The following is a 26,488-nucleotide window of genomic DNA, read 5'->3' as shown; positions in this document are numbered from 1 at the left end:
CAATTCTTTTTTTTCAATTTTCATTTTATTTTCGGTTTTTATTTCAATTTCAATTTCAATTTCAATTTCAATTTCAATTTCAATTTCAATTTCAATTTCAATTTTAATTTTAATTTCAATTTCAATTTCATATTTCAATTTTTATTTTAATTTTCATTTCAATTTCAATTTAAAATTTTTTAAACGCGACAAGTATTTGGACAATTAAGAATGAATCGTAGTGTCAAAAGAATAATTAATCAAACTCAATTGAATTTTTTTACTGAACGAGAAAAATAAACTTTAAATACAATTTTGTGTATTGAAAAAGAATTTTTAATAAGAAATATTAAACAATTGAAAGTTGCATTTTGATAGAAATTACAATCTTCTATATCAAACGGAAACATATTTATTGAAAAAATATTTATATGTTTCCTAATAATAAAAAAATGGTTTTTTTTCAAGTTTAAATGTAAATTTAATTATTTCAAAAGTTCATCCTTTTTCAAAGAGAAATTTAATGTTTAAATTATTTTATATTCTCAAGAGAAAAATTTTAGACTTGTGCCATTTTTATTTCGTTTTGTTTGTCGATTTGTTTTTTTAAAGAAGCTAAAGTATGAAAAAATAAAAATTTAGGAAAATAGTTATTTCATCATTTGTTTGAAATTTAAATTGATACAGAAAATTAAAATTGAAATTGAAACAGAAAATTGAAATTGGGATTGAAAATTGAAAATTGAAATAGGAAATTAAAATAATAAATTAAAATTGAAATTGAATTTGAAATAGAAAATGGAATTTGAAATTTAGATTGAAATTGAAATTGGAAATTAAAATTGAAAAAGGAAATAAAAATTGAAATATAAAATTAAAATTGAAATTGAAATACAAAATTAAAATTGAAGATTGATATAAAAAATTAAAATTGAAATTGAAAATTGATATTGAAAATTGAAATTAAAAAATGAAATTGAAAATTGAAATTTGAAATTGAAATAGGAAATTAAAATATTAAATTGAGCTGTAAATATAATTATTGTATTGTTATAAATAAATATTATTAATCAATTTTTATAAATTTTAGTGCCGGTATATAGAATAAATAAATAAATAACACAAACAAAAACAGTAAATATTAAAAATAAATGAACAATAATAAATAAAATATTGACAAAAAATAAAAATATTAAAAAGTTGAACATAAAAAGCCCTCAAAATAAATTCGATGAAATAAACATCAAACCAAATAAAAGCTTTTATTTGGTTTTATTTGGCGATTACTAGTAATCACCAAATTTAATTTCGATAATTAAAAAAATTCTTTTTTCATACTTTACTCGCAAAATAAATAAAACTTGCTCAAAAATTGTACTTATTTCATAAATAACTAACCAACTAATTTGTCGGCTAGTGTCAAATGATTGTTAATTAAAAGAATTTGACTTTATTTATTTATTTTTTTTTTAATCTGAAAAATTATATAATTAGCTTCATCTTTCTCTCTCTCCTTTTGAATAGAAAGTTAATTAAAATGCCTGTTGATCAAATAATTTTATCATTATTTGCGCGCATTATAAAACAAAGGGAAGGTCACTAATTATAATAATTAATTACTAAATACGTTAATGATTAATGCTAATTATTATTAATAAGTATGCAAACAAGATTATTACTATTATTATTTTTTCTTTGATGAATATTAATATGCGTAATAATTTATATTTGGATATTAAATGTTATAAGTCAAGTGAAAGTGTTTTGCTTTTATAAAGCTATAATGTTAAAATAATATTTGCTTTCGTAAACCGCTATTAAATTTTCTACTTTGAATAAATTTAAAATAAAATTTTTTCCTAGATTCTTTAAATAAATAATTATTGTTTTTTTTACGATTAATTATTTAAAAAAAAGATCGAAAAAGTTTTTATTAAAATTTACATTTTACTTGAGGTTTATCTATTTTTAATTCCAATAACAGGTTTTTTTTAGAGAACAATACATATAAAATTATGTAAAGAAAATAGTGGCGGTTAAAAAAAAAATGTTTCCAATATTAAACGACAGAATATTTTATACGTAATTCTAAAAAGGTTCAAGTATTTGCCTCAAGAATATAATCGATCTGAAATAACTTCTTCTCTTTGTATTAATAATAAGAGTATAATTTAATTAAACAACAAAAATTGTTTCCGATAACACGAGATTGATTTTTTTTTAATTTTAAATATAACTCGAATTGAATACTTTTTTTTATTTCTAAATATAAATCTAATTTTTTCTTCAATTTCAAATATAATTCGAATTAAATCCTTTTTTTTAATTTTCAATACTTTTTAAAATGTTAAGCACAAATCGAAGTAAATACTTTTTATTTAATTTTAAATATAAATCGAATGAGATATTTCTTTTTAAATTTTAGTTAGAAATCGAATTAAAAATTTTTGCGAATAAAAAAAAATGCAAAAATTTTAAACAGAAATCGAATTAAATAGATTTTTAATAAATATTTATTAAATACTAAAAAAAAATTATTTTTTTAAAAATAGAATGTAAATAAAAAATACAGTCAAATAGTAAAAGCATCGTTATATTTATTTACTACAAATGAATTCATATTTGTAATGGACGGCGTCGATAATTATTTAGTTACAAAAGTGATAAAGTCGAGAGAAAAAAAAAATGATTGAATTCTTATCTTAGTTCCAGTTTGCCTTTTGCACACAATGTTTCTTTTCAATATTTACACAGAATAGCACCTTTTAACTAAAATGTCCAATTCACTTTTCTTTTGTTTTCACTAACTCTTCTTTTTTTTTGGCCATTTTCAATCAAAAAAATATCTACACACTCATACATACATACAAACACACACGCGCCCAAAAATTGATTACGTTTTCTTAGGTCCTTTCAATTACAAAAGAGAAAAGTAAATCGAAAACGAAAAGGAATCGGACTCAACTTAACTAAACTTTTTCTATATATATATATAAAGAATTTAAGGCGCAGAGAAAATTTCTCGAGACGAAGACAATTAATTTTACCCTCAATTACGCAATTGACTGGGCAAAGTGTCTCGTTAATTATTAAAATTGCTAATAGAAATAAAAAAAAAGTTTTTAATAATCAATTTTTTTATAGTGTTTTTGAATAATTTAACGATGCGTGGCAAACGAGCCTTTTTTTCTAAATCGACTATATTTTTTTTATCGAGGGAAAAAGTTTTATCATACTTTTTATTTTACTAAAATTAATAAAGATAAAATAAATATTTAATTATCAGTCAATAGGCATTGGATTTGGAAAATTGTAATCGTTTCGAAAAACTAAAAAATACTCGTTTAATAAGAGTGATTAAAATTGAAATAAAAAAAAAGAATTAAAAAAATTATAATCAAAAAGAATTAAAATTGAAATAAAAAAGAATTAAAAAAATTATAATCAAAAAGAATTAAAATTGAAATAAAAAAGAATTAAAAAAGTTATAATAAAAAAAAAATTAAAATTGAAATAAAAAAAGAATTAAAAAAATTATAATCAAAAAGAATTGAAATTAAAAATAAAATAATGATAATGAATTAAAATTAAAAAACAGTTAAAATTAGAATTAAAAAAAAAATATTTTTTTCAAACGCCGCGTTTTGAGCAGATGATCGAAATCTAATCACTTGATTCGCACTTTATTTATAATATATGCACTTGTTTTTTTTTAATTATTTTTAGTAATTTATTGTTCATATACAACTTATGTTTGTAATTCATATAAAAAATATTCACGTTTTTTCTTATGAAACTATTAATCATGAAGCGTTGACCCAGCACCTTTTTTTTGTCACCTACGATTTCTATTATCACTAGCGCTCGCACGATGATCATTGAAATTATTTAATCTTCTCCCAAAGCTTCATTTTTCATATTTTTGGAAAATAATTTAAATTTTACGAAGTTTGGAATGTTTTTTTATTTTTGAAATCAATAGAATTATTAAAAAATTATTTAAAAAAAATTCAAAAATAAAGAATTTTATTTTTTATGCGAGTTTCCACTCTGTGTTCAGTTGGTAATGTAGGATTGAAAAAAAATTTTACTTTACTTTTTATTTCATAATTTTCATTAAAGAAAATTATTGAATCAATAGTTTTAATATAAATCGAATGGAAATAAGTGAATATCAAATTTTTTTTGGAGTATCTTTTAGAATTTTTTATTCGCATTTCCACTCTGTGTTTAGTCGGTATAGTAGACTAAAAAAATGTAACTACTTTTTTTGTTTATAATTTTATTTATCAAAATTATTGAATGAATATTTTTTAATCGAAAAACTGAATTAAAAAGTAAATAACAAATTTTATTAGTGTCTTTTTTTAGCAGTTTAGCAGAATTAAATTTTGTACCCGAGTTTCCACTCTGTGTTCAGTCGGTATAGTAGAACGGAAAAAATGTAACTAATGTTCTTTATCAAAATTAAAAAAAAATTGACTGAATCGGTTTCTTATGATTAAATATTGCCATAAAATAAATATTTCTTCACCGAAAAACATTTTTCCAAAAAAAAACTTTAGGAAAGATCATCGTGTTTGGTGAAAGAAAAAGAAATTTCGAAAATTCTTCAAATTTACAAAAATATTATTAATACGATGTTATTTTAACTCATGTTATTACATCATGTTATTCTAATTATCTTTAGAAAGCACAGCGAAATTTATTTCAATTAAAGCTATATTGTATAATAAATAAAAAAAATTTGTTATTTTATATAAATGCAAACTCATTTCTACAAAAAAAAAATTTTTGATTTATCGGGAATAAAATTTGCGTCACTTTGGTTAATACTACAACAAATCTTTTTCGAACAAATTTTTTAAATCTGATCGTAATTCATTTTTCTCTCTTTTTTTTATTGAAAACTTTTTATCGAGAAAAATTTATGTGAATCGACTATTATACTCATTTTTCTCAGCCAAGAAACTAAACTGAACGATCGATAAAAATTATTAAGTCGTTGAACTTTACAACTCCACTCGTCGACTATTATAATAGGGAAATTTAGAGCGAAACCAAATTGAGTGCGAGTGATAAAATTCAAAGATGATGAAAAATAAAAGTTGAGTTTGCTTTTCTTTTTTTTTTTATTCGGTTATTAAAAAATAATAATAATTGTAATAATCTAGATTTTTATCGACAGTTTCGAGTCCTAGATTTGATTGTGAAACTATTTTTATATGGACTGTATATACCGAATAGAGAAGAATATTGAGAGAAATAAAGAAAGAATATATAGTTATGACATTGAAAAGTCTTTGAATGTCTCTCTTTTATCTTCGGATTGTTGTATAAATTAGAGGATAGAAAAAAAGCAATTGAAATTTCTCATTTTTTTTTGGGGGGCAGAAATTGTTTTCAGACTTTTTGATTCTCTATGTTGGAGAATACAATCGTGGTTTCAAATTCAAATGCTTAGTGCAGTCCTCTGTTGGCAGTGTTGTGAACTTATTTCAAATATTCACATCGGCAAGTCATTTTTAAATCCCTAGCCAGGGCCGCACAATCACTTTTTACATTCTCAATACGAAAAGTATTTTTGCTTGAATAGAAATTTTCATAGAAAATATTTTTTTCGTTTCGTTGAATCAAGAGTTGAAATTTACTTTTATTTCGAAAGTGTTGTTTTTTTGTGGACCTGGCGCCTGGTTTCGGTCCTTCGAATTTTTTGCTAGAAGATTCAATTCAATATTCAAATTTGGCTCCTAAATTCCCATTGGGGTCCTGTATAAAAAAAGTTTTTCGATCTAACAGCAAATGCGAATTCGTTCCTAGGACCCGAACCAGTGTCCTCAGCGCCAGGTTTGACCCAAGGATTCCTTTCTTTAATTCCAGATTAGGATTCTGTTTTCGGATGAGAGTTTCAGATTTGCATTTCCGGTTCGGAATCATCGTGGAACCAGTTGGGACCCCGTTGATTATCGACTCGAATACTCTCCCTCTCGGTGTACCGAGTGGACCTGGCGAAAGTGCTCGAGACACCTCCGGATGGCGTTTGACGAGTGACACCATCGAAGGAGGCAACAATTTCCATGCGATCGTTGCGTCTAATGGGTCTGGGTGTCGTCTCGGCGGAGCTGCAGGCGTCGTCTTCAAAGCCCCAATTGGACAGACCCCTTGAGGGCACACCCCAATGTTCCGTGAATTCCGAGCCAGATCTCGCAAGACTCGGTTGACTGAGTGATCTGACGAGAGATTCGCCCTCGTACGAACTCAAACTGGTGAGATCGTCCCTCTCGACCCGGGCAAAGTCCCTGACTGTCATTTCAGACATTGATCTGAGATCCGCTTCACTACCGCCACGAGTCGTTGAACTTAGTCTTCTGATTCGTGCCCCAACACCCGAGCCGGCATGAGCTCCACCAGGTCGTAAATGATCCTGTCCGAAGGTTCTTATCGAACTGCCACCATCGCTCTCGTACTCGTAGAGAGTAGGGAGTGATGATCTCCTGGACCTGTTGTCCCATTCGGAGGATTTACCTCGTTTGTATCTCTGACCGCTTTTGTGCGATGAGGCAGAGGCTGAGTTTGGAGGACTTAGAATTCGGATAATCACGTCCCATTTGGCTGGTGGGAAGAGGGTGGTGTACCTCGCGTCTTTGCGGATTAGTTCGTAGTCCTCCTTGACTACCGCCTCGGTGAGTAGGGTACGTAAAGTACTCTCTGTTGTGATGATTTCCCTCCATTTTTTGCGCTCGTCCTCGGTGAACTCGGTCGCGTATTGCGATTCAAGGACTCTTGATAGGGCGAACCAGTTGTCGGGTGGTTCGGCTCCGGACTCGGGGTCTAGACGATGGGAGGGTCTGCAGGGTATTTCGGCCCTTGTGGTGTAAGTTGGTTCTATGTTTGTGTCGGGCTCGTCGAATCTTAGGGTAGGCTCGTTGGTGATGGTTAAGTTTGAGGCGGAACTCACGTCGGAGAAGTTCTCCCAATCGGGAGGTGGTGGTGGAAGTTCCTCAGTGGGATAGTTTCGGATGGTCACGTCCCATTTGGGATCGGGTTTCGCGTGGTATTCGGTGACTTGACGACGATGACGCTCAACGTCTTCGATTGTCTTTTTCTCGGTGACGGTTCGTAGGAAGACGTCGTCAACCTCGTGGGTTGTGATTTCGGGTCTTCTGGGTGAGACGACGGGTTGGACGAGTGGTTCCACTTCTTCGCGGATATATTGTCGGTATTGGGCTGTATGCGTGTGGGTTGATGGAACGACGGGAGGTGGTGGAGGCGGTGTGGGTGCGAGTATGCTGGCTACTCTGTATTTTGCGTGGGAGGCGTCGGTTACTTCCGTTAGGGAGCGAGTGTCGGTCATCTCGGTGTTTAGAGATGCTAGGGATCTTGGTCGGTGGATTGTTGCTAGTGGTGGTGATGGTGATGTGATGGATTCTAGAATTGTTTCACGTTCGGCTTGTTTGCGGAGAATTCGGGAGTAGACGGGTGGTGTTTGCTGTCTGGATATGGAACTGGGTGGTCCATGAAGTTCGGGAACGTAGGAGAAGGTCGTCATTGCTGGGGGACGATCCATGGAGCGGGAGATTTCCTCGCGTTCTAGAATTGTGGTGAGATTTCGTTCGAGAGCGATACTGGCGTCCGATTCGGATGGTAGGGGACTTGGCGGTGGTGGTGGTGCTTTCTTTACTCGCATTTGGACGTCGAATTTCGGTTCCATTGGGAGTGGTCGTGGTAGCATTCGGGAAGCACTAGTGATTGCTGAAGTTTCGATTTCGTTTATTGTTTCCGAATAGAGGGAACTTGATGCGCGGACGTCGGTGTGTTGTTGATGGTGGATGAACGCCTTCTCGTAGGATCCAGCTGATGAAACGGGGAGGGATCTCGCCTCGTCGATCTGAAACGAAACAGTAATGTCATCTAAAGTTACAATGGCGATTTAGGACTTAAAATTCAATAATTCTGAATAGATATCTATTCGGTGGATAAAAGCTAGAGGAATATAAATGTTTTCATGATGTCGGAGTCTCAGCGAAGGAGTGGGGACAATGAGTGCGAGTGAGAAGCTCCGAGGCTTCTCACTCGCACTCATTGCCCCCACTCCTTCGCTCAGACTCCGCTTCTTAGAATTCATAACCCAAGCGCAGGAGTGGGGATAGAAGCGCCAAAGTAGCTTCTGGGTTTTTCTGTCTGGGAGTCGATTATCGGTCCTGTAAGTAATTCGTGAACAAACCTCGGAGTGACTCTCGCTTGGATAATCGCTGGGCAATGTGTCGGAATGATCCGTGACCAAGTTGACTTCACTTCCGGAGATTGATGCAGCAATCTGCAACGGGGCATGAGCCCTTGGAATCTTTAAATCTCCGAACATGGAGATATTTCCTAACGATGATCCAGAGATCTTTGTGATCTCCGAACCCGTGTAGCTTGTTGTCTGACGATGCACGACTCGAATCGGTCTTCGCTTAAGACACATGTATGAACAACCCATTCCAAGTAGCGTCAATGCGAGGAACAGCAGGGAGCAGATGATCAACAAGATATGTAGTCCCGATAAACTTGGTCCTGATGGAACTGCCGGTGGTAAACTGTAAAAAAAGAAACAATATTTTTCCCCTTCTTCTTCATCCTTTCAGGCAATAATCAATTTTAATGAGCTCGAGTATTACTTACAAAATGGGTTCCGGTACAACCGCAGTCTTTGGTGGTGGATATCGGCAAACTATCGTAATGATCTCGTCTCCATCCATCTCGAGACTGGGATGAAATCGAACGACAATGTTGTTGGTGAAAACTCGCGTAGGATCTTGCTTCGTACCACATCCTAGGAATCAATTATATTTGAGAATTGTAACTTGCGAAACTAATTAGAGAAAAAGAAGTAATGTAAATTGTTCCGATATCAATCGCTATTTATATACCTTTCAACGGTAATTCCAAGTGAGCAACATTCAATCCACGTCCCTTAACCATACAAGCGCTGTTGCGATCAACATCCGCGTAGACGATTCCATAGAACGGTTCTCTGAATGTTAATTCAACGTCCATGCTACCTTGGGAACAGTTGAGAAATGCCTTGGTGCGATTAAGGACAATGTCTGCCTTAAGTTCATCCAATTGTGTGACCTTGCCATCGAGAATTGTGCTCGGCGGCAATCCCGATTCAGGATCATATTCAATACTATTCCCGTGAGTATCATAGTTACTTTGGGTCCAAACCCCGGGGACTAATACCCAGAGCAGGAACACCGCTAATGACTCCAACATCTGAAAAAAGAGATTTTATCAACTGAAACGAAAATAAGTGTCAAGATAAAAAGTCTTAACTAGAGGGCCGGTAAATTTGCAAAGAGTAGTTTGCAAATATTAAATAGATGACAAAATTGATTCTCTATTCGCAATTAAAAACTATATTTCACATAAAAATTAGAAAAATGAAATTTATTCACAAATTGCAGGAACAATTGAAAAGCAGTCTTCCATTCTGATGATTTCTCCAACGATTTTTATTGGACTTTTTTTTGTCTTTCCCATTGTGTTCGTTAAGAGCATTTCAACGAGATCGCTCCATTGTATCATGAAAGTTTAATTTTTCGTGCAAAACATTCTGTCTGGGAGAGCATCTTTTGCATACTATACTGATTATACTCTCTCGAAAGTGTTCGAAAGAGAAAGCGAAGAGTAAAACTATAATCTGCGGTTAAAGCGAAGTAAACGAAAAGATGCTAACCTTGGTCCGAATAAAAAAGAAAGAAAGAAAAAAAATAAATAAATAAAAAGTAAGGAGTCAAAAAACCCACCACAAATTACGTAATGTACTTTTATAGTCTGTAAGAGTGCATTTATTTTTTTTTCTCTTGACATGCAGGTGTATTTTTAATTTGCATATTTAAAGACTCGGAAAACAAATCAGGTTTTATGCACTTTCACTTTTTGTTTTTTTTTTGTTTTTGTTTCGTTTCTGTTGTTTTGGCGTTTTTGGTAGCGATTCGCATTTTTGATACACGAGGGAGAGGAAAAAAATATTTTTATTCTAAATGTCAAAAACTTTTTTCATACTTTTTCGTATCGGGGAAATACAAAGGTGCTTTTTCTATTTGTAAACTGAACTACTTTCTGAGATAGCAAATTTAACTCTATTTCCGGATTTTATTTTACCATTTGTTCTGTTATTTATTTTTTCTAATTATACTGAGGAATTTTTAACTTTTACTTCTTCGAGGTTGCCACAGGTCAGGAAAATAAAAAAAAATTAAGAAAAATAAAATTGGTCGCAAGAGAAATTGAAAAATGTGAGAAAATTTTATCAAAAGTACTGGCAAAAATATCAAATCTCTAGAATTACTATCTGAATAATAAATTCTAAATTTTTTTGGTTATCGAAAAATATTTTTAAAAATTTCAATTTTCAAAAATAATTGAATTTAAATTTTGTTCAAAAATATTTTAGTTTTGTTCATTTAAAGATAATTAAAATTTTATAAACACAAGTAATTAAAAGTTTTTGAAATATTTGAAATTATTTAAAATTGTACTATTAGAAATAATTTAATTTATTAAAAATTGCAATCCTTTTCTTCAAAAGAATTGAATTTTTTTTGTACATTTTATTAAAATACTCAAAACGCATTATATTTTTTTATGAATTTTATTGAAATTCTTGAGAATAATTGAATTGTTATGAAATTTTATTGAAATTCTCGAATATTATTGAATTTTTAAAGAATTTTATTGAAATTCTTATAATAATTTCAATAAAATTTTTATACAAATAATTGAATTGTTTGCTAATTTTATTGCAGTTCTTGAAAATGATTTTATTAAAATTATTGAAAATAATTAAATTGTCAAAGAATTTCATTAATATTCTTGAGAAAATAATTGAATTGTTTAATAATTTCATTGCGATTCTTGAAAACAATTGTTACTTTAAAGAATTTTATTAAAGTTCCTGGAAGTAATTGAAGTATAAAAAAATTTAATTGATACTCTTGAATGTAATTGAATATTTAACAAAATTTTTTTAAATTCCTTTTAATAATTGAATTTTTCCAGAATTTTATAAATAGTGTTGTAAACAATTTATGTTTTAAAGTATTTTTTGAATTTTTTGAGAGAAATTGAATTTTTAAAAGTATTTTATTAAAATTCTTTTAAAAAAGTTGTTTTTCTTTTAAGAATGTGATTAAAATTTATCAAAATAATTTAATTATTAAAGAATTTTAATGATATTCTTGAAAATAATTGAATTTTTAAAATATTTTATTGATATTTTTGAAAATAATTGAATTTCTTAAAGAATTTTATAAAAATTGCTGTAAGCAGTTAATGTTTTAAGTATTTTTTAATTTTTCTGTGAGTAATTGAATTTTTAAAAGCATTTTATTAAAATTCTTAATTTATAAAAACTTGTTTCTTTTAAGAATTTGATTAAAATTTATGAAAATAATTTAATTAGTAAAGAATTTAATTGATATTCTTGAAAATAATTGAATTTCCAAAATATTTTATTGATATTTTTGAAAATAATTGAATTTTTAAAGAATTTGTTGATATTCTTTACAATAATTGAATTCTTTGTGAGTAATTGAATTTTTTAAAGCATTTTATTAAAATTCTTTATAAAAATTTTTTTCTTTTAAAAATGTGATTAAAATTTATGACAATAATTGAATTACTAAAGTATTTTATTGATATTCTTTACAATAAATTGATTTTTTTCAGAATTTTTTGATATTCTTTACAATAATTGAATTTTTTCAGAATGTTTTGATATTCTTGAAAATAATTGGATTTTTAAAACTTTTTGATTCAAATTTTTGAGAATAATTGAATTTTTTAGTAATTGAACTTTATAATTTTATAAAATATTTTGTCAAATATTTTGCTAAAATATTCTTTGCAATACGGTAAAAAAACTAAAAACCAACATAGCCGGAAATCGTTAAAGTTCTGAAATTTCAGTTTGATATTTTAGTTTCCAGAATAGTAAAAGTTGTTTTATTTTTTTCCCCCGTGATCGATTTACATTTCTAGTTTGTAAATTATATAAATTTTATTAACAGGAGAACAAGTTGTTTCTAGATTACAAATAACAGTTGTATTTCCGGTTTTGAAAATACATTTTTTGAATCTTTATCCCTTTTTTTGCGTATATGATTATTATTTTCCATTCTCCATATGAAATTTAATTCGATTAATAAATTCTTGTAAATTATTTCTTTTTAAAAATGTCCCTTTTTCGTACCCCAGAGAAATGGTATATTTGTCTCAAAACCAACAGGACTTTTTATTTGATTCGAATAAATTTTATTTGGTTTAAATAAATTTTATTTGATTGAAATAAATTTTATTCAAATAAATTTTATTTGAATCAAAAATAAAATTTTATTTGGCTAAAATATATGTTTTATTTATGTCGAATAAAGTTTTTATTTCAAACAAATAAAAAGTCTAGTTGGTTCTGAGTCAAATATACGTTTACTTAACTCAAATAAAATATATTTGGTTTAAATAATAATTTTCTCTGGGTGATATGATTATGTTCCATTCTTCATATGGAATTACTTCGACTAATAAATTCTTGTAAATTATTTCTAAAAAAAATGTATAAATATTTACGTATATTAACGTAATGATGTTTTTCCACCGAATGATAAATTAATGCCACAGGTAATATTTCGTTTATTTAGCTAGGGGTGGGGGTAAAAATCGAATCGACTAAAAGACAACGACACCTCAATGCCATTGAGATAGAATTCCAACTCGTGCTCGACTTTCACTCTTTATTGGCTGTGGAACCGATTGCTGCACACGTGCGAAAGCAAATACGATGCAAGGACGAATTGCCGATTTTTTTTTTAAAAAAGGATATACTGCCTCTCTGGGTCTATATAGGATTTGAAAGAGAAAAAAAAATTATTCCTGCCTAGATGTGGATTTAGAAAGGGAAACGTGTCTCTAAGTATTACCTTGTACAATTATAGACATAATTTTTTTTTTTGATACTGCCGACCTTCTGTCTCTCTCTCTCTCTTTACTTCATCAATTTCCTCTTACTTAACAAATCTCTTTTTCTTTTATAATAATTATTTACCGAAATGATTAACAGTTGTAAGTCCAGCGGCGTGCGTATAATATACTATAAAGGAAGATGTAGATCCTCATAAATATTCAGACGAGGCAATTAAAGATACAATCAGACGTGGAAGTTTATGAATCGTTGAGTTACAATTCCTGTCATGCAAAACAATTGGAAATAAAATTCTCTTTTTTTACGATGCTTTATTTTTGTAATTGATACCAATATTTTGCTGTACTGTAGAAAGAATGTCTTATTTTAAGACTTCTGGAATTAAAATAAGAAGTCTTAAGGTGATTCTTCACTCAGGCACTTTTGATTCCCTATACTGTTCTTTATTTGATAACTTTGAAAATTATTAAACTTTTGCACAATTAATCTTTCTATGTAATCACAATTTTTCTGCAGATATCAAATTGTGATTATATATATTATATCATTTACGAAAAGAATTTCCTTTTTTAGTTATAATAGTTATTCGATCGTAAGTAAATTAGAATACATTTTTTTGAGTACTTTTCTTCGAAGTGCGCTTTTCTTATTTGAGTTTCAAACCGCCTTTTCATCATGGCTAATAATAAGCAAGGGAAATTTCTTGATTTGCATGTAAATAGTTAAAGTCAGAGTAAAGTATCGCCATAATATCGATAAAAAAAATAATTTGAAGATGAGAGGTAAAGTTTCCACTTCTAGTTTTGTTCTTTGGTCCAAGAAGAGAAGTATCATGCTTCGGTGAACTTTGCGAACCGTTATCAAAGAAACATGGCCTCCGAAATGGTTCTGATTTTACGTAATAATATTAAGCGGTATATCATCACCATAATATTCTTTTACTGCTATATAAGTCCATCTCTCTCTCTCTCCCACAAAACCAGTACCGTTTCTTTACACACAATTTTTCACTCCATGAAACCATACATTCATGTAAAAAAAAGTAGGCCACTTCCGTTTTATTTTTTGCTGTAGAATAGATTCCTCAGTGCAAAATATATTTATTAAATATTTATTCTTTTAATAGTTATTCATTGTTTCTTTCCTTCTTTGTCTATTTTTTCCACTTTTTTTGTGATTGTGGAAGATTTTTCCTCTATTGGCAAATTGCAAAAATTTTTTTTCTCAAACGACTCTAGAATATTATATTCTTAAGCATTTGTAATTTTGTATTCTTCGGCATTTGTAGAATTTTGTATTTTTGAGCATTTTTAGAATGAATTCTTGAGAACTTGTAGAATTTTCGACACTTGAGTTTTTGATTTTCATCCAAGTTTTGTATATAATTTATGTTTAGTGCATAAAGAATTGTTTTGAATAAATGTCGAAAGAGCGGGGCGAGAATTTATAATATTATTGCAGAATAGAAATTTAGAATGGCGTGTATATATTTTTAGAGGGAGGATTTACAGTTTGATGTGATTAGGTACGTTGGATACGTTAATGATGCAATGAAGAATGGAGTAATTCGCACGTTACCAGAAATACAATTCAATTTCCATTATAAATGGAGAATGTAATCAGAGGGCGGTGTCACGGTCTGGAGTCTCTACTGGTTTCGGAACATCACCTCCTCTTGATTACACTCATTCAACAAGCCAATTATACCGCTACCAGTAACCGGTCGGCTGACCAAAACCATCTTTGCCTACTTCATCGTTACGCATTTAACGGATGCAATTTTATTCACTTGGTTGTAAAAAAAAGAAAAATAGAAAATACCGCACATTGTCTATTTGCAATTTGATTTTTTATTTAGATCACGACATTCCTGATTCCGTCAATTGTTATTTCTTTTTTCGTTAGTCATTCGTTATTTTAAATGTCGGATTTTTTTCACCTTACTTCGAAGATCGAAAGAATTTTTGTGAGAGAAGCGACCCCCCACCACTTAGGAAGTGGTGGGGGGTCGCTTCTCTCACAAAAATTCTTTCGATCTTTGAAGTAAAGTAAATAATGTTTTGGGGCGAATAAAACAATTTTTATTCAAACCAAATTATTTTTAGTCGAACAAAAATTTTTGTATTCAAATATCTTTGTATTCAAATATTTTTGTATTCAAACATTTTTTGTAATCAAATATTTTTTATTCGAACCAAATAATTTTTACTCGGAGTAAATAATAATAATTTTATTTGAGGGAAATATTCTTTATTGGAATCAAATTATTTTTAGTCGAACCAAATTTTTTATTTCCATCAAATACAATTTTTTATTTGAACTAATTTTTATTTCAAACAAATACTTTTTATTCCAACAAAATAATTTTAATTTAAACAAAAAATATTTTTAGTCAACTAATTTCCTTTCATTTAAACTAAATAATTTTTCATGCAATTAAATTAAATCTTTCTGAATTTTAATAAAAAATTTGCAACTTTTACGAAAATTTGATGACAATTTTTGTACTAAATTTCATTTCAAAATTCAGTCCAAGAAAAATTTTTAAAATCTGAAAAAAATTTAAATGCAAAAAATGAAAATAAAAAAGAGTTAAAGTTGAAGACAAGAAAAGATTGCAAAAGAAAAATTAGAAAAAATTACAAAGAAAGATTGAAAGAAAGATTAAAAAAATTAAAAAAGAAAGATTGAAAAAAATTAAAAAGAAAAATTGAAAGGAAAAATTGAAAAGAAAGAAAAAGAATAAAAGGTTGATTAAAAATAAATGTTCTTCTCTACCTTCATAGTTTGTCCTCTTTCGTTGGTCCCCCTTGGTCCTTGCGGCTTGCTACGTCAACCGCATGGCGAGAGATGCTCTGCAAACAGAAAGACCGTGACATTAGACGTCGCGCACGTTTTCATGCAAATATTTTCACGTGGTCAAGCAGAAACATTCACGACGAATAATAATTCCGGTAAAGAGCAACATTAATATATCTCAATGCCAGTTTTCTAACGGATCCCACGATCAATATTATTCACTCGATAGGAAATCTTTATTCCATTCCGGGGGAAAAAAAAGAAAATTTTCCAGTCACATTTCTTGCATTTTTTTTTTCACCTCAAGAAAATAAATAAAAAAAAATTCATTTCCAATTTTTCATTTACAAAAAGATGATTAATTTTATGATTTAAATTTTATTAATTGTTAATTATTAATTATTATTCATTTACTTATCTTCATTCATTTATTAATAAAAATTAAATAAAACAAAATATTGTATTCCTATAAGAAACGTTCTGAAAAATAATTAAAATAATAATTAATTTAAAGAAAATTTATAATTAAAAAAAGGATAAAATATTAAATAATTATTTTTGATATTTTTCATCAAGTTTTTTGAGACTTGAATTATTAAAAAAAAATTTTATTTACGCCAAATAAATATAGATTTGAACCAAATACATTTTATTTGTTTTAAATAAACTTTATTTGCCTCAAATCAATTTTATTTGGCTTAAATAAACTTTTTTTTGCCTCAAATCAATTTTATTTGCGTCAAATCAATTTTGTTTGGTTCAAATAAATTTTGTTTGCCTGAAATAAACCTTATTTGATTCAAATCAATTTTATTTGGTTCAAATCAATATATAATTGGTTCAAATAAATTTTCTTTGCCTCAAATAAACGTTATTTGACTCAAATTAATTTTATTTGGTTCAAAACAATTTTATTTGGTTTAAATAAATTTTATTTAATTTGAATAAATTTTGTTTGGTTCAAATAAATTTTATTTGGTTCAAATAAACTTTGTTTTCTTTGAATAAATATTTATTTGATACAAATAAACGTTATTTGACTCAAATAAATTTTATTTGACTTAGATCAATTTTATTTCGTTCAAAACAATTTTATTTGTTTCAAAGAAACTTTGATTGGTTCAAATAAATGTTATTTAATTTAAATAAATATTTATTTGGTTTAAATCAATTTAATTTGCTTAAATCAATATTTATTTGGCTTAAATAGACTTTTTTGAGCCTCAAATCAATATTTATTTGGGTAAAATAAACTTTATTTACCTCAAATCAATTTTATATGGTTCAAATTAATTTTATTTTGGTTCAAATCAATATTTATTTGGCTCAAATAAAATTTTATTTGCCTTTTTTGAATAATTCAGGTCTCAAAGAACTTGATGAAAATTCTCAAAAGCAATTAATTTGAAGAAGAATTTGAGTTTAAAATTTTAGAAAAATAATTATTGAATATTATGAATTTTATTCAATTTTATTTGAAATACAAAAATATTCATTAAATTTAAGTTTAATTTATTAAATTTAATTTTGAATAAATCAAATAAAAAGAAATAAATATTAGAAGAATTGTAGTAGAAAATTTTTGGAAATAATTAAATTTCAGAAGGATTTCAAATTGAAATTTTCGCAAAGATTTGAATTTTGTATAACATCTATAAAAAAAATTCTAATCAATTTTAATTGTTTAAAAAATTTGAATTTAGATAAATAAAGTGAAAAATATTTATTTATTTAAAAATTTATTTTTTTTATTTTTTAATAGGTATAAATTATTATTACACTATAATAATAATTGATACTAAAATAAATTTTCTCAACGGAAGGGGTGATATAATTAATTAGCTTATGTTGAAAAACAAAATCATAAAATTAAGTAGAAAATTAAATTGAACAATTTTTATTTTTTTTAACTTTGGAATCGACCTCTAAATGTTAAACGATCTATCCTTGCAATTTCCGGGATGTTTTAGCAATGAGCTCAGGTGCTACGGTAGATCCAATAGTACTTATCTAATTCCCCTTTATATATATATATATATATATACGTGAGATGGAGGCAAGAGAAAAAAAATTGGAAAAGATATAATCAAATAATTTCTTCAAATGATACCACTAATGATGCTGAAACGTGAGAGTGTTGTTTTTTTGAGATTTACTTCTATATAGTTATTATAAAGAACAAAAGTCTTTGGTGAAGATACGGTTTGGAGCACTGTTGGCCTTCGGTATTTCCGGTTTTTCTATATATACGAGAGTCGATGATTCTCTTGGTACTTTTGTTTGCAAAGACTTTGAATCTTGTTCATTGCTTCAGCAATTTTAATTTTATAAATGATATATCTTCATTTTATTTCTTTTTAATTATAGTGTGTTACGTTGAATTTTTTGATAATTATTACGCGCGGTCATGCGATATCCTCCTGATTTTTAGGAAATGAAATAAGAAAATATTTTTCTGATGTTCAAGAAATTACTGATTTGTTTAAACAAATCAGTAATTTCTTGAACATCAGAAAAATATTTTCCTTCAAAATTTATTAAAAATTTTATTATAAAATTATTTTAATTTAGAATATTTTTTTCTATAATATTCTGTATGAATGCATTTTTTTTGTTTTTAATTAAAAAATTTTTTTTGTATTTATTTTCTATAGAATAATTTTCCTTCTCGATATTTATTGTCTCAATATTTTTCCAAGAGGGGAAGAATTTTTAAAGAGGAGAATAATTTTAAAAAATTGAATTTTTTTCGTATATTTATGCTAATAAGGATGATGGAATGCTAATTCTGTTGCAATATATGAACTAATTTCAATTAGTAATAAGCAAAAAAGAAAAAATAAATTATCTATGCAAAAAAGGTAAAATTACACATAACCGATAGAATACAAAATTAGCTAAAGAAACAAATAGTTTTTAAATTGCCCAACAGATTCCAAACATGGTAATTTTCTTCTCTTTTTCTTCTAATTTGCACTATATGGCAATTTGATATTTTTTACGAGAGAGTAAATTAGCTTCTATCAGAGTCTGGATTTTTTTAGCAACTCTGGAAAATGATTCCGTTCAAATAGTACTTTTTATTTGGGCCAAATAATTTTTACTCGAAGCTAATAATTTTTATTTTCAAGAAAGTAATTTTTAATCGAACTAAATTTTTTTATTTGAAACAAATACTTTTTTTGAAATCAAATACTTTTTATTTGACAAAAAACGTTATTTCTAGTTGAACCAAATTATTTAATCTGAACCAAATACTTTTGATTTGAACCAAATAATTTCTATTAAAACGAATTAAATTTTTTGAAATTTGAATCAATGAAAAATCTCTAATTAGACTAATAAAATTAAATAAATAAATAATATATTTAAATAAATAATTAATAATAAATAAATAAATAATAATAATAAATAAATAAATAAATTACCGAAACAAAAATAAAGTCAAGCTTCTTGTACCCAGTAAAGAAAAGTACAATTAACATTTATTAAACCCAACATTGTATCAAATAAATATTTTCACAGTACATATACAGTGCAGTCAACTTACGGTAATATGAAAACAATTTTAATTAATGTTTGCCATAAATAAATACTGGTATAATAGTTGTAAAATAAACAACACTTTAGTCCTCGCATATACAATACAAATTAATGCTTATAATTACAATTAATAGTATTCGTAATTATCCTGTATAACCAAACATTGAATAATGGTATTATATAGTCTTTAAACAGATTGTCACATCATTTAACACAGCAGTTAAAAAGATAACAGTAAATTTAAATGAACGTTTCTTTTTTAGTTAGAGAAAAAGAAAAAGAAGAAGAAAAAAAATGTCTATATGACACCACTCTCATTAGCGATGAGAATGTAAAAATTCAAAAGTGAGTAATCCTACTGTGAGAAAAGAAAAAAAAATTCCCTTTTTTTCCCCCATTGTTAGACTATATCATTTTAATAAATTGTAGACCTATTAGTCTACTGCTGCTGAAGGAGCGTGAAAATAGTAATTTTCTAGACACACGTATATATTGGATGATTAAAAATTTGATGACTAATCGGAATTAGCGTGTTACTTATCGACGGTAGTGAAAACTTTGTTTACGTAATACTCAAGGAAAGTTGGATAATAATTATGTAACAATAATAATAATAGTAACAAAAATGATAATAATAATAATAATTATATTTGAATCAAACAGTGTTCATTTCAACCAAATAAAATTGATTTGAGTCAATTAACGTTTATTTGAACCAAATAAATATTTTTTTGGAACCAAATAAAATTGATTTGAGGCAAATAAAATTTTTTTGAGGAAAACACAGTTTTTTTTAACAAAATAAAATTGATTTGAGTCAAAAAAATGTTTATTTGAGACAAATAACATTTATTTGAAACAAATAACATTTATTTAAAACAAATAACATTTATTTGAAACAAATAAATATTTATTTAAACCAAATAAAATTGATTTGAGTCAAATAAAATTGTTTTGAACCAAATAAATATTTATTTGAACCAAACAAAGTTTATTTAAACCAAATAAAATTCATTTGAACCAAACAAAGTTTATTTCAACCAAATAAAATTGATTTGAGTCAAATAACACTTGTTTGAAACAAATAAATATTTATTTGAACCAAATAAATATTTATTTAAACCAAATAAAATTGATTTGAGTCAAATAAAATTGTTTTGAACCAAATAAAATTGATGTGAATCAAATAAACAATTTAACAGTTTTCTGAGTCAAATTCATCATTTTTCCGAGTGTATCTCTTGAAATACTTTCCTCCCATGTCAAAAGATGGAACTTTAACAAAGCAAAAGAAAAAAAAAGAATTAAAAAATTGTTAAACACTATTTTAACGCATTTTCGACAAAAGAGTTTTTAAGAGGCAAATGTTAATTAAGTTACACATCAGACATTGTTTACGAGCAAAATGCAATTTCAGTGATTTATAAAAGTATAAGCGAAGAAGAGGTTAAAAAAAAGAGTGTTTAACAGCTTCGGCCTCGAAACAGTGAACAGAAAATACAAGGAGAATATAAAGAGAGCCGTCCTGCTATGGCAAAAGCTATTTCATGTTTCAAAACTTGAGCGCAAGGCGTAGAGTCATAACCGGGCATTTCATGTACAGGAATTGTAAGTACATCTTTGCTCTATACGCAGATAGAATGAATAATAGCCAATGAAACCCCATCTGGAATTTTAGGTACGAGGCAATGTTTGCACTCTGATTTTTTTTTTTTGCTTTTTGCGCTTGAAAAATTGCATTTCATTCTTGCGATGAGGATTTTATTTTTGACGTTGAAAAATTGTAGAATATTCTTAGTGGGAATTTTATATTTATAATGTTTTATTGCTTTACTATTTATATATTATTTATATTGTAATGTTTACAATATTATTTGCCGCAAATAAATTTTATTTGGTTCAAATAAATTTTTTTTTTTTGCCTAAAATCAATTCTCTGCTTATATTATGAGTGTCCTCGATAGGCGTCTGCTCTGATTTACTAACGAACCGAAAATCAACTGTTTCCGTGGTGTAGTGGTTATCACATCCGCCTAACACGCGGAAGGTCCCCGGTTCGATCCCGGGCGGAAACATTTTTTTTTCTTTTTTTCAATTTCATTATACTTGAAATATTCAAAATAATAAATTAATAGACTTTTATTTTATATTTACTTTTGTTTTGTTAATTATATTTAATTTAAAAATAATTCAATTTTGATAAAAATTAACGTAATATAACGTTTTCTGCTTATTTTTTAATTCTGCAAAATTAATTAAATAAATTAGCGTTAAAAAAAGTTTTCTGCATATTTTTTTTATTTTCCAAAATAAAAAATAATAAAGAACAATTTTGGAGAAAAAAAATGTTTCCGCCCGGGATCGAACCGGGGACCTTCCGCGTGTTAGGCGGATGTGATAACCACTACACCACGGAAACAGTTGATTTTCTTTTTCTTAGAAAACGACAACTGATTTCTATTGAGAATTGATTATTAAAATTGTTAAATAAGAAAAAATTTATTTTTCAAAGAAACTATTATCTATGAAATAAATTATGATAATGAATACATGATAATTAATAAAATATAATTAAAAAATATAATTAAAAAATATAATTAAAAAATATAATAAAAAATATAATAAAAAATAAAATATAATTAATACCATAATACCTAAATCAAGTAAATATTTATTTGCATCAAATAATTTTGATAGTGCTGCATAATAATAAACTATTAAGAATGGTATTTACTTTTTACTTTAAATACTGAAAGACTATCATAATTTATTATAATCAAAATTTATTTTTTAAAAAATGGCGCTCATTTTATTAATAAGCTGTAAATTGATTATTCATAAATTGAATTTTGCATTGAGAGAAGAAATATCTATTTAAATGCAATATGAATCGATTGAAGTCATGGTCACAAGTTTTGCAAACGACGAGTGTCACTAAAGGAGAGACGTTGACTGTCTTAAATAATGTGTGATTACTTATCGACAATAGTTTCCACACGCTCACCATTATCTTCGGAAACCTACATACATATTAAATATTTGACCATGACTCATAACATCATTTTTTTCATTTTTTTAAACTAAACTTTAAATATTAAGACTGTTTACATACAACGAAATAGATAATAAGTTGAGAAATAGAATTTTAAATATTTGAATTGGTTCAAAATAAATAATAAAATAATAATTCACTATTAATAAAAAAATAGGCATACCTATTTTTTTATTAGTTGTTGATTAAATTAATATAATTAATAAATTTAATATAAAGCTTAGTAAAAAAAAGTAAATTTTACTGTAAAAAATAAATCTTACTTTCAACTCAGTTTTGACTAAAACAATTTACATTAAAATCATTTTTGACTGAATTTCCGAGAGCATTATTTTAAGTCACAGTTTTTCTAAAGATATCAAATTGAGACAAAAAACGAATTAAAATTGTTGCTTCGCAACACTTTTGATTCGTTTTTTATCTCAATTTGATATCTTCAGAAAAATTTTAGAAAAAAACCTTAGAAAAACTTAGACATTTTTTTAAATTTTAATAAAATTCTTTGCAACTACCTATTCAATTATTTTCATAAATAATAAAATTCATCGCAGGATTATCAAGTAATTGAATAAAAAAAATAATTATTTTTGAAGCAATTTTAAAAATTTTATTAAATGTTATATTAATTGCTCGAGAAATGTAATTATTCTTAAAAATTTAATTTCAATTCCTCGAAAAAATCAATTATTAAAAAAAAATGTTTTTCTTTAAATTCTTTGGAAGAATTCAATTATTTACAAACAAATTAGAATTTTTCACAGGAATTCAATTATTTTCAAATTGTTTGAAAGAAATCAATTATTTTAAATACAATTTCAATTAAATTTTTTTTCTGAAATAATTCAATTATTCTTTTAGATTTTAATAAAATTCTACCCAAGAATTCAATTATTTACATAAATAATTCTTCGAAAGGATTCAATTATTAAAGATAAATAACAAAATTATTCTCCCGAAAATTCAATTATTTTTCAAAGTAATAAACTTTTTCACAGAAATTCAATTCTTTTTAAACATTTTAATAAAATTTTTCTCAATAATTCAATTATATTCATAATTAATAAAATTCTTCTCAGGAATTCAATTATTTTTGAAAATTTTTATAAAATTCTTTGCAACTATCTATTTAATTATTTTTATAAATAATAAAATTTCAGTTCCTTGGAAAAATTAATTATTTAATAAAATATTTTTTTTTAACTCTTTGGAAGAATTCAATTATTTACAAAAATATTAGAATTTTCACAGGAATCCAGTTATTTTAAAATAATTGAATTTTTTCGATGAATTTTAATAAAATTTTTAAGAATAGTTACATTTTTCAAGAAATTTGATTAAAATTGTATTAAAAATAATTGAAATTCTTTGATGAGTTTTATTATTTATGAAAATAATTGAATTATAATATTATTGTATTATTATATAGTATTAAACATGAAAATTGGGTATAAAATGAAAAAACTAATAAAAGTTTAAATAATTTTTTTTTGCTTCCTTTTTTGAATATATATAATTATATAGTATCAAAAGAAAAAGAAAGGAAGGCGAATTGTAAATTTATAACAGAGCAATAACCTTTCTCAAGAGCTAAAAGTTTGAAAATAGACGGCTATAAATTGAATTCTCTAAGGAATCTAATCAACATTTTTATCACCTTTTTCCCTCTCGCTCCAACATTATATCATCGACGCGTGCCGGTATTTATTTTTAGATTTTTGTTTACATTTATCATAATCACTAAAGAAACTGAAATAACTGTACACAGCATCCACTATATACAGTTTCATCTTTCGATTTGCCGCATACTTTATAACGAGAGTCCTTTATATAAACTGCATAATAATTAGTCATCAATACAAGTTTTCCCTCCTTTATAGCAGTATGAGTATTGTATATAGTATTAGTATTAAAAAAAAAAAAAAGAAATATATATATTTGTATATATAGTATTAGTATTATGCATATATATATAGTTTTAGTAGTAGTAGTATTAGTATTAGTAGTGGTAGTGGTATAAGAGAAATAGATAAGGAAGTAATTTGATGTGTAAAAACGATGAGAGATCTCGAGTCGAAGATGAAAACAGGAATGCAATATAATTTTCCACGTTGTTCTTTTCTGACTGTCAGGTATGAGTTAGATTGGAGAAAAAAATGGAAGGAAAGAGACAATGAGACGCGAAATAAACATTAATTGTCTAAGTACATATCTTGACAAGAATCTGCGTGAGATGAAAACAAGTAAAAGTGTAATTAATTACAATCATCTGCATTCACTTTTATATATGAAAGAATGAAAGAAAAAAAGAAAAGTACATAATATTCATAGATTACGACCCACTTTCTTTGTCACGCTTAAGAAAATTCCATATTCTTAACATTCCACCAGAATAATAATAATAATAAATTTAATAATTAATTAAGAAATTTATTTTTAATTATATGAATTTTTATATTTCTCTTAGAAATTACTACTTTCTATGAAAGAGTAATTAAATTGTTCGTGTAAAATTGAAATTTTTATTTCTTTTCTTCTTAGTTTGTTTTTGCTAATTAATTTAAATATTCCCTTTTATTATTTTTTTTCGACAATTATTTACTTTTTCTACTTATTAGCAATTTTCGACGAAATTTTCGTCTATTTTCTTGCTGTAATTATTATCTATTTTCTGCTAATTATTATCCATTTTATGCTAAACATTGTTTTATTTTATTCATTGCTTATTTTTTGCTACTTTTGGTTATTTTTTTTTTAATCGTTTTTTTACTAGTCAGTGGGTTTTTTTTAATCATTAGCAATTCTTTGACAATTATTAGCAATTCTTTGCTAATCATTAGTTACTAGCAACAATTCGCGCGGCTAACTTTTGAATTCATTTTTTAAATAAAATTATCAATTTTAAAAATAATAGAATTTAAAAATTTTAAATTCAAATTTTTGTTGAAAACACTAAAATAATTCAATTTTGGAGAAATTGCAAATAATTTATTCCAGAAATTCAATTATTTTCAAAAGTAATAAAATTCTTCTCATAAAATTCAATTATGTTTAAAATTTAAAAAAAAAAAATTCTCGTCCAAATCCAAATTATCTTTGTAAATAACAAAATTTTTTTACAAAGTTAAATTATTTTCAAAAATGACAATAAAATTCTTGTCCTAATTTCAATTATTTTCAATATCTACTATTTTGATAAAATTTTTGGAGAAAAATTCAATTGAGGCCTTGGATCCAATAACTCGCCCGACGCTCGGAGGAACGCGCAACTGCCAGTCAGTGAGCAGTGAGCGCCTCTGGGCCACTCACTGCTACCCGACTGGTATTAGCGCGTGCCTTCGAGCGTCGAGCGAGTTATTGGATCCAAGGCCTCAATTATTTAAAAAAAAAATTAATAGAATCGTACACAAAGCACAAACATTTAATTATTGTCAAAAATAATAAAACTTCCACAGGAATTCAATTATTTACAATATTTTTTATAAATTTCTTCGCAATAATTCAATTATTTTCATAAATTTTTAATTATTATAAATTATTATAAATTATAAAAAAATCGATCAGTCCGAGTCTTCGACTCGGAGCAATCAATATCTTCATGTTTTATAGCAAAATACTTTTATAAGTTGTTTAATTTCAAAAAGGTTTAAATTTGGAATTTTTGAATGTCTTAATTCCTGTGGAAAAATAATAATTCGTAAAAATGTAACAGAACATTTTTTTTTGAGTAAAATTTTTTCCTTTATTTTCTAAACTTTCAAAATTTTTCATTTTCAATAAAATCGACATTTAAAAGAATTTTAATTTAAAAATTGAAAAAATTTAAATTTTACGAACAATTTTACATGAAATCGATTTTTTGTAGAATTTTAATTTTATAAATTGAAAAGAAATTGAATTTCTTAAAGAATTTTTTAAAAAAATTGAGTTTTGAAAGAATGTTAATTTTATAATTGAAAAATAAGTGAATTTTACATATAATTTATCAAAAAATTGAATTTACAAAGTATTTTAATTGAATAGTTAATAAAAAATAAAAAAATTTTCCAAAAATTTTTTCTAAAAAATTGATTTTTCAATGCATTTTAATCTAATAATTGAAAAATAATTGAATTTTTGAAAAAAATGTTCAATAAAATCGACTTTTGAAAGCA

The 26,488-nt window shown here is 26.5% G+C and overlaps 1 protein-coding gene and 2 non-coding genes across 5 annotated transcripts in view; 1 reads left to right on the top strand and 2 right to left on the bottom strand.

Annotated features, from left to right (window-relative positions):
• Positions 1-3,502: 3,502 nt before the first annotated feature.
• LOC122507022 overlaps positions 3,503-26,488 on the bottom strand; it is a 41,477-nt gene continuing 18,491 nt past the window's right edge. For all 3 annotated transcript variants that reach the window (XM_043619514.1, XM_043619516.1, XM_043619517.1), the window contains exons 2-6: positions 15,722-15,798; positions 8,892-9,237; positions 8,644-8,794; positions 8,204-8,558; positions 3,503-7,867 (exon numbers count right to left, since the gene is read on the bottom strand). In XM_043619514.1, the coding sequence (XP_043475449.1) occupies positions 5,888-7,867; positions 8,204-8,558; positions 8,644-8,794; positions 8,892-9,237; positions 15,722-15,727 (2,838 nt within the window). In that variant the 5' untranslated portion in view covers positions 15,728-15,798 and the 3' untranslated portion in view covers positions 3,503-5,887. The remainder of the gene's footprint in view (positions 7,868-8,203; positions 8,559-8,643; positions 8,795-8,891; positions 9,238-15,721; positions 15,799-26,488) is intronic.
• Trnav-aac lies at positions 21,288-21,360 on the top strand. The gene has a single exon. It is a non-coding gene; the product is annotated as a tRNA-Val (tRNA).
• Trnav-aac lies at positions 21,632-21,704 on the bottom strand. The gene has a single exon. It is a non-coding gene; the product is annotated as a tRNA-Val (tRNA).

Source organism: Leptopilina heterotoma, unplaced genomic scaffold (genome assembly GCF_015476425.1).
Source record: "Leptopilina heterotoma isolate Lh14 unplaced genomic scaffold, ASM1547642v1 Lhet_44, whole genome shotgun sequence".
In the NCBI taxonomy this organism is placed as follows: Eukaryota; Metazoa; Arthropoda; class Insecta; order Hymenoptera; family Figitidae; genus Leptopilina; species Leptopilina heterotoma.
The sequence above is the reverse complement of the archived record's forward strand: the minus strand, read 5'-3'. Positions and strand labels throughout refer to the sequence as shown.